At 44.2% G+C, this 8,989-nt stretch overlaps 2 protein-coding genes across 2 annotated transcripts; both read left to right on the top strand.

Moving 5' to 3' along the window:
- Positions 1-2,322: 2,322 nt before the first annotated feature.
- Positions 2,323-4,238, top strand: LOC308130548 (uncharacterized protein; the record flags this gene model as incomplete). Its single annotated transcript, XM_080496951.1, has 5 exons — positions 2,323-2,343; positions 2,975-3,170; positions 3,252-3,370; positions 3,630-3,786; positions 3,931-4,238. The coding sequence occupies 5 exons, from the start codon at positions 2,323-2,325 to the stop codon at positions 4,236-4,238; spliced, it is 801 nt and encodes a 266-aa protein (XP_080353077.1).
- A 1,558-nt stretch (positions 4,239-5,796) lies between these two features.
- On the top strand, positions 5,797-8,526 carry LOC308129984 (adenosine receptor A1). The gene is given in 3 exon segments (XM_080496142.1): positions 5,797-6,185; positions 6,270-6,728; positions 6,730-8,526. Coding segments are annotated over 3 exon segments (1,149 nt in total). The 5' UTR covers positions 5,797-5,847; the 3' UTR covers positions 7,082-8,526.
- Positions 8,527-8,989: the final 463 nt, after the last annotated feature.

Raw genomic sequence — 8,989 nt, 5'->3', positions numbered from 1 at the left:
TAAGGAAGCAGGACACAAAGCAAACCAAAAACTACACAATAACAGTTAGTCTGTGTTTGTTTTATATATATATATAGACAGACAGAGAGAGAGAGTATCTTTTGTATATAGGCAAATCATCGGACATAAATATGTACACAGTATGATCAGCAGATCACAAATGAGGGGAATAATTGTTATTTAAATGGTAAGAAATTTAAGCTTAGAATAAATGAAAAACTCATAACACACACTGACATATGGACCCATGATGAACTTTAACCCTTGTGAAGAATTACAGTGTTGATGTCTATGGCAATAACTCAGTGTAATGAATTTCTGCACTAAACCTTGACATGTAAAGTTATTGCCCCCACTGCTGAGAGAGCACTTTAAGCTTATATCTTGTAGAGATGATAGTCGGGGGTATAACACGGGGTGTAAATATCCGCTGCCTCTCCTGTTACGTTCATGTGGTAAATCATCCATTCAAGGAGATCATGGCTTTTATTGTATTTGGATTTATTATAGTCATAAATACCAGGCTGAATTACCTTTTAATATTTCTCTTCGGTTTATTGTTTTTCTTCTTCCTTTGGAAATACATGTATATTTCACAAATTCACATTTCAGTGAATGTGCCGTTTTGCCATCGGTGTGTTAACACACACACACACACACACACACACACACACACACACACACACACACACACACACACACACACACACACACACACACACACACACACACACACACACACACACACACACAGACGTATCTGTCCACGCCCACCAACAAGGAGAGCGTGCAGCTGACCTGACGTCTCTGTCATTGGGACTGTTTCAGGAAATTCTCAAAACTCAGCCCACATTGACCGAGCAGCTGCAGAAATCCCTTTTTGGAGACACAAACCAGATAAACCGTTCATCTAAATACATGATACAGTCTCCAGGTTTTGATTTTTTTTAAACTCTGGCCTGTGGTTACATTTTCAGTGTGAGTTTAGTGCCTCATTTCACACCAAAGTTCAGACACTAGGCTGTTAAGTGCTGTTGACCTCCGGCAACTCTGTTTATACAGCAGGTTCAGTTTGCAGTTACAGACTAAGAAAGGTTTGGGGAAATCCCTTCACAAACACACACACACACACACACACACACACACACACACACACCCTTTGCCACGACACACTCCATGTTGTGTACTGGAATCTACGTGTGAATTAATAACACACATAAAAATACAAAGTGAACAGGCTCGCATATGATGCACGATGAAACAAGTGTTTAAGGTGAACTACAAATAATGTTGTGTGACGTAGTGGCGTTACTATTATGTACGTATGCAACAGCTTAGTTAAATTATGAGTGAAACCTTATTCATATGAGGGTTTCTTTTATGGTGTGTGTTAGAATTGAGGTTATGAGACTTCACAGATTTACAGCAGATTATTACACAGAGCTCATTATAAATAGTTATGGTGTAACAATGTCAGTATGGCCAAATACAAGCATCATTCACTGGTGGTGGTGACAAATTATATTAACTCCCGTAAATCATTACTTCAAGTTTCTCAAAGAAACTGAATCTAATGATATTTTGAATGTAAAAATATCCATTTCTTTTGATTTAAGTGAAATAAGTACAGTTTGCTTGAATGGATTCTTGTATCGTGAACACAGAATAACCACTTTGATCAACCCGTCCGTTTGAATTCAGTGTGATACAGGTCCTTCTCTGAATCACTTTAAAGCCTGACTCGTGAATCTGGATCCCTTCACCTGGTGTTCACTCCTCTGTGTGAATTAAACAATAAACCACAGAATCCAGGAAATAAAAAAAGCTACCAAATTAAAGAACATAGACTGAAGCTAATATGTGAAATAAAGAATCCAATAAAAAAAAATAAAAAAATCCTGCCTTTGAATAATGCTTCTTTACTAAATATTGATTTAAATCAAACAATAGATCAACAAGCTGCTCAAATCACTTCTTTTTTTCCCCCCAAACCACTCCCCCTTTAACAAACGCCTCCAGCCAATGAGAGCAGGAGGAAGAGTGTGTGATAAAACCTATAAAGAGAGGCGACTCCAGGTGGAGCATCACACAGGTGAGCCGTCACATCCTCATGTCTCCACCCTGAGGATACTTCTTCACTGCACCAGACACAGGAGTACACCTCTGGGCCAACAAGGTACCGGAAACGTCACTCGGCCTTGTGTCATGTGACTCTATGAGTCTCTGCTATTATAGTTCACGTTTGTGTCTTTCACTTCTCTGTTCATGTTTGTCAGAGTTCTGACTCTAACAGCGGCGCTTCTCTCTCTTTCCAGATTTAACATGTTGGCAGAAATCGAGACGGTGAGTCTGGTTTTACTTTATATTTTGTCATTTGCATTGATTGAAGTGTGTCTTTAGTTTTAATATCCGATGGCAAAATGCTCCAAAAATGCTATCATGCTGGGTAAAATCATATTTGTAAGGTCAGTTATGAAAATGCTCTTCACAGCTATCTGACTGTTATCCACACTGCAGAAAACACTTGCATAAATTTGCCAGTCAAAACTAACACACACACACACACATTCACAGAGCTGTTGTTTGGCTCCTTTCCAACACAAATACTAAAACACGTGGTTCAAATTTCATACAAGCTATATTAAAGCTATATAATAGGATACATCTGTGATATTTCCCAAATCCTAACATTACTTCACAGCTTTTCATTGGCACTTGCAACATCGATCATTTAAAATCGACGACATAACGTGATTAATGTATTGCAGAACAATTGTTTCTCGCGTCCAAGCAATAGCATGCATATTTGGTCTGATAAAAACAACATCAAGATTACTGAGAGGAGCAAAACATTCCTCTCTGCCTGCATCACAACCCAAAGAACTCACCATGGCAACAACTTGAGTGTGTATGTATGTGTGTGTGTGTGTGTGTGAGTGTGTGTGATGTCTGAACTCTGCTGTGTGTCCGACAGATGGCTTGTGTGACTGAGATCAAGCTGAGTGCGGCCCGGGGGTCCTGGAGCGCGGCGGTGCCCTCCTCCTGCCCCGAGGTGGACCTGGAAGTCATCGAGGAGTACCTGCAGGAGCATTCCCTGGAGGTGCAGCCCGCATCACTCCTGACCTCCACGGCGCAACAAACACACCCCCACCACGGCAGCAAGATCATCGGTTCGTAGCCGTGGCGAGATATTACGTGCATGTGTGATTCAGCTTCCCGTCTGAATTTCCGGCGCTCTTGTCTCTCCTCAGAGAACAGCTGGTCGGGTCAGCATGCCTACGAGTGGCACTGTGACTCTCACACGCCAAGCGATGACTACAAAGAGCAAGCTCCGCCCCCAACGTGGTCAAATTCCCACGACCTCCACTGGGTGAGCCGAAGAGTCTCATTCCCACTGTATGAGTACGGTTGACGTTTGTACGTCCACACGTGGTGGGAGCGCCCTGTCGACGTTATCAGAAGCCAATCAGACTGGAAGAGTGTCACTTACAGAATGAGCAGCCATGTAATATCCATCATTTGGAATGCGTGATCATTTTTCGCCTGACCTTTAAGAGCGAGCCGCACGTGTGCCCGATGAACGTGGTCGCGTTTGTGAATTATTTATGCGTTTTTTTTGTTAGTTCCAGGGTCACATCACACAGTCCTACATGGCGCCGGTCTACGTCGATTCCGATTCGCAATCAAGCGGCTCCCAGTACCACGAGTACCAAGATTCCCCGTCGCCGTCCTCTGACACGGGGGTCAGGAAGGAAAGAGAGTCTCTGCCTCTTGCGCCACTGTCAGGTATAAACGCAAACATAGAAATAGAAATACACACTCACTGATTATAGTGGGTGTTCCTGCCATAAATATCAAACTGACCATTTTTAACGCACCTAAAATAAAACATCTATCACCTTACATTTGCATCTTCATCTTCGTCATCAGGAAAGCGGAAGGAGAGGCTGTTCCAGTTTTTGTTCGAGATGCTTCAGACGCCGTCGATGAGGAGCTGCATCTGGTGGGTCCAGTCGTCCTCGGGCACCTTCCAGTTCTCCTCGCAGAACAAAGAGAGCCTGGCTCAGCTGTGGGGCCGGCGGAAGGGCAATCGTAAGACCATGACGTACCAGAAGATGGCGCGGGCCCTGAGGAACTACTCCCGCACCGGCGAGATCCACAAAGTGAAGAGGAAGCTCACCTACCGGTTTGATGAAAAGACACTGAAAGGCCTGCAGGCAGACGCCAAAGCAGTGTAGAAAAGATTGTTTTTAGAATGAAAAAATGGGGGAAAAAAATAGAATGAGCGTGAAGGACGTTGAGTGAAACCACTTCGAATGTCACGTTAACGTCCTTTATGTTCATTGTTATTTTGAAAAACAAATAAATACTGAGTATTTAAGAATTGACAATGGAGGTCGGAGCTTCTTCACGCTGGAAACTTGAGAAACAGGCCGAGAGAAGCATTCGCTTTGTAAACCTAAAAGGTTGTCGTGTAAAATCCACTTTATAAGTAGAATGCGTGTGCGTGCGTGCGAGAGAGAGAAATGTTCTGCAGATACAACCTCAGACTGTTTAACAGAATTAATTTGTGTAAACATCATCTGTTTGTGTCAAAATATCTTTTTTTAAATAAAAAAAAAAAAAAAAAAACTCACAATCTGCCTCCTTGTTTGGGTGCACAAAGACTCAGTGTGCCGATCACACAAAGACACAAAGATGTGATTATAAACCAAAGCAAACACCAGACACACACATACACACACACAAAACTATGCAAAGTGAGCATGCAATGAAAAACCGCCACAGACAACTGGCGTGTTAATCAGTAACATCTGAAAGTCCCCTCACACACACACTGAGCGCTGCAGAGGTGGTAAATATTACTTTGTTCTGTACAGATGTTTACATGCAAATCACTAATGTGTCAAATACACATATTTTTGTGTTTACATCTGGGAAACTGAAAAAGTAAAAGTCAAATACATGCATTTGCTCATGTGAGATAATTGTCGTTTCGGTCTACTTTTGGCTGGAGAATTTTATTTTTGTGCTTTTTCATACATTTCTACGTCAGGCTATGAAATAAACACAAATCCTACTTTTTCCAAGTATTCATCTCGCGGCAGTAAGATCAGCTGATAAAATGCCAGATTTGCCCAAAATTCTTTACTGAAGTAAAAGTAAAAAAGAATGAGAATAAAAGACTTTACTAAAAGTAAAATGCTCATTCGACTTGTGTAAAAAGTTGATTCAAAGTACACATTTTGGCAAAAGTACATACAATGCACATTTTCTATTGATACACAAAACCTTATTCATGGATGGAAACAAATACAAACTCACATCACATTACTTTCTTCATTTTTCATTAGACACGTGTTACTTTGTTGGTAACACCTGCTAACACTCACATTTACTCCAAATTTGGACATTTGACCGGGTACTACATCAACATTTAAGAAATTCCAGTGACCAGCAGCAGCAGTGATGACTGTAAACACTCCTGCTGACAGGAAGGTGTGTTTAAAGCTAAAGGTTGAGTGAAGCTCATCGGGATGTCCCTCCCTCAAAGGTTACTGAGGCACATTAGGACAGTGAGAACAGCAACTTCGCTTGCTGATGAACTACAGATGGCGTCTCTATGGAGTGTAGGCTTGTTTCTGTGTGTGCACTCTCAAGCGCATGCATGTTTGCACATAAAAAGCATCTGCGCAATGCTTTTTTTGGTCATTTGAGGCCTGGAGCTGAGAAACGAGAGGCTGCATCACAAATGTTGGACTTCTCGCTGCGTTTGGATATCATTTCATCTGCACGCTATCTTCGGGAAACTTGCTGGACTTTTGCGTCCGCTGGCCCCCTGCCGTGATGGCTGATTGGAGCTGGGTGGCCTACACTGCCCTGGAGGTGCTGATTTCCGTAGCCTGTTGCCTCGGGAATGGGTTGGTGGTGTGTGCGGTGTGCTTTGGCATCCGGGATTCTCTTCGGGAGCCCACGTTCTGCTTCCTGGTTTCTCTGGCCGTGGCGGACTTCCTGGTGGGCGTGGCCGCCGTGCCCCTGGCTGTGCTATTGGACGGCTGGGTGCGACTGACCCCCGAGCTGTGCCTGCTGCTCAGCTGTGTGGTCCTGGTGCTGACGCAGGCCTCGGTGCTGTCGCTGCTGGCCATCGCTGTGGACCGCTACCTGCGTTTACACACACCCCTCAGGTGAGCTCTGAACTCTGAACCTGTTTTTGTTTCTCTGGTGGAAATGTTGCAAACCTCACAGGATTCCTCCTTTTGCGTGGTCAGATACAAAGCCCTGGTGACACAGAGGCGCACGTGGCTGGCCGTGTCCGTGTGCTGGATAGTCTCCTGCATTCTGGGGTTCACGCCTCTGTTGGGCTGGAACAATCACTCCTCCCCCGCCAATGCATCGTCCGCCGCCTTCATCTCTCCGCTGTGCACCTTCCTCTCAGTCATTTCCCTTCCCTTCATGGTCTACTTCAACTTCCTGGGCTGCGTGATGGCGCCTCTGCTGGTCATGACGCTGCTTTACACGAGGATCTTCTGGAGTCTGCAGGGACGGCTGAAGGACAGCAGCAGCCCTCAGGCTCAGGCCTCGCTGCTCAGGGAGAAGAAGCTTGCCTGCTCCTTGGCTCTGGTCCTCATTCTGTTTGCGGTCAGCTGGATCCCTCTGCACCTGATGAACGGTCTCTTGCTGATTCAGGGTCCTCAAGCTGTCACAAGGGGATCTGTTTATGCAGGCAGGTGACCCGCTTCTTCTTGCCTGTACAATCATAGTCTCAGTTCATTACCGCCGATCAAAACCCCTGAACTTGTATTTGTCGTTGCTGGTATTTCCAGGTATTCTCCTGTCGCATGCCAACTCAGCGGTCAACCCTGTGCTCTACGCCTATCGCATCCCGAAGATCCGACAGGCCTATGGTCAAATATGGAGACGCTTCTTTGTGAGGCTGAACTGTCAGTATGAACAGAAGGCAGCTCGGAGGTCTATACCAGGGAACAAAACGCACTCACAGAGATGTGCGAATCCAGAGGGGGGACCACACCTCAACAAAGCACCACAAGGTCCCTTTGAGTGCGACGTGTTTGATGCCTGAGTTCAAGGGACTTTTTCTCATGAAAGAAAATCAAACTATCACTGTGTCCAGCAATGTTTGAAGTCTTTATCAAAGCTCTGTACCCAACTTTGTCTTTTTATAGCGTTCAGGAAGTACATTGTGTTCAGTTCAGAGGAAAGAGAGAAGTTTTAATTGAGAACATGTCATGATTTTGCGAAAGAAGCTCTTGTTTGTGTCATGCAGCACATCAATGGTGATCGTAACACAGATAACACAGATAATTGATTTATTTTCTCGAGGTACCAAGGCTTGTTAGTTCAGAAAAACAACCTGAATGCATTTCATAATTAAATCGTTACAAACTTTCTTCTAACACTTCCCCCTGCTTCCACTGGAGGGCGCCACAGACTAGCCAGCTCAGGACAAGACGTTGAGTCAGTCAGAACCCCAGTGTGTGATGAAGAGCCCCCTCAATGCAACTTACTGACTTAAAGCACCACCGATTTAAAGCAAGTGTGACTTTATTCAGAGGTACATGTTGTAATGGAGGTTACTGTACAGCTGCACACATGAAACATCTCAAGCACATATGCTCCTGCTTCTTTATATGCGAGAATAAACGTGATACTTGAGCCTCGGCAGTCTTGAATAATGATGAGCGTCCAGTGAACTCCTCAGGGAAGGCAATAGACTGTATAGTTATCACCTGAGCGGGGCGCAATCCCACCCACCAAACTATACAACCTACTACCTCACCCTGTCAGAGCCCCATTCCAACGTCGCCTATTGGAAAATATGAAATGTAATTGTTTTCAAAAGGTATACTACAAAGCATGTAAGCAGTTATGTCTATTGCTGCAAGTGGATTTTTAGTTGTTTTTTTTTGACTGGACAGGAAGATTTCCCGTCTGGAGACGACAGTCGGCGAGTGGCTGACTCAGCTGTCTCCTTGGGAAAGACAGTAGATTGTATAGTTATCTCAAAAAGAGGTCGTACAACCCCACAACTATTCAATCTACTACCTCAGCCCCAAGGGCAGCATCCACGTTGCTTCAGCATCAAAGATCCGCAAAGGTAACTTTCCTGCAATGGTACAAAGAAGAGAAGACAGAGAGGGTTATCTTTATTGACTGCTCTTGAAAATACTGGATAAGATTTTTTGACATGTGTGTTTTGTCATCTAATACTAGCGACAGATCATTATTAATACTATTTTTTTTTTTTTTTTTGGTTTTCTCGTCATAGCTTCCTAGAAAACATTCAAAAATCACAACTTCTGGCTGAAACTGTTGTTGCTTGATGACAAGTTTTCAACTTCCAAGATTCACAGATGAACGAGTCTCATGTGACTTCTTCACAAAAGAGAAACCGAGACATTCAAGCGGCTTTTTCGGTGCAAAGTTGAACAGGAAGGTTGCTCTAACTAAACAAAACAAAATCGAAGACAAATAATTTGTAAACGGACACTGGAAAGTGCGGGCACTAATGTGTGAAAGCCCAACAAACGACTCACTGGCTTCCTGAGACCCTGGCATGTGATCGACAGAGGGAAAAAGAGAGGGCTGCTCGACTCTGCCAGGAATCCTTTTCCGTTTTTGCCAAAAAAAATCTGAGCTCACTCCAGTGGAGTATCCCTGTGTAGGCTGGCTGCTGCCTCTCAGACGGAGGTACATGCAGAGATGCCTGCAAATATGGCTTCCACCAGCTGCCTCTGATTGAACACAAAGCTAGGATTCTGCACCCCCCCCCCCTCAAAATCACAACAAGGAAACAAAATGGCGTCCTGCGTATCGGCCATTTTAGGGCTACTTCAAAACACTACAAGGTCTACCTTTCAGTGTTTCTCTTTTTTAATAAGAGTGCTGTGTCATGGTGAAAAGAGAGCAGCTGTTTCATCAGCGGTGATGGAGAATCGGTCTCGTGCCAAGTGCGAAGACAGAGCCAAAC

This window comes from Blennius ocellaris (genome assembly GCF_963422515.1).
Source record: "Blennius ocellaris genome assembly, chromosome: 5".
Taxonomy (NCBI): Eukaryota; Metazoa; Chordata; class Actinopteri; order Blenniiformes; family Blenniidae; genus Blennius; species Blennius ocellaris.
The sequence above is the reverse complement of the archived record's forward strand: the minus strand, read 5'-3'. Positions and strand labels throughout refer to the sequence as shown.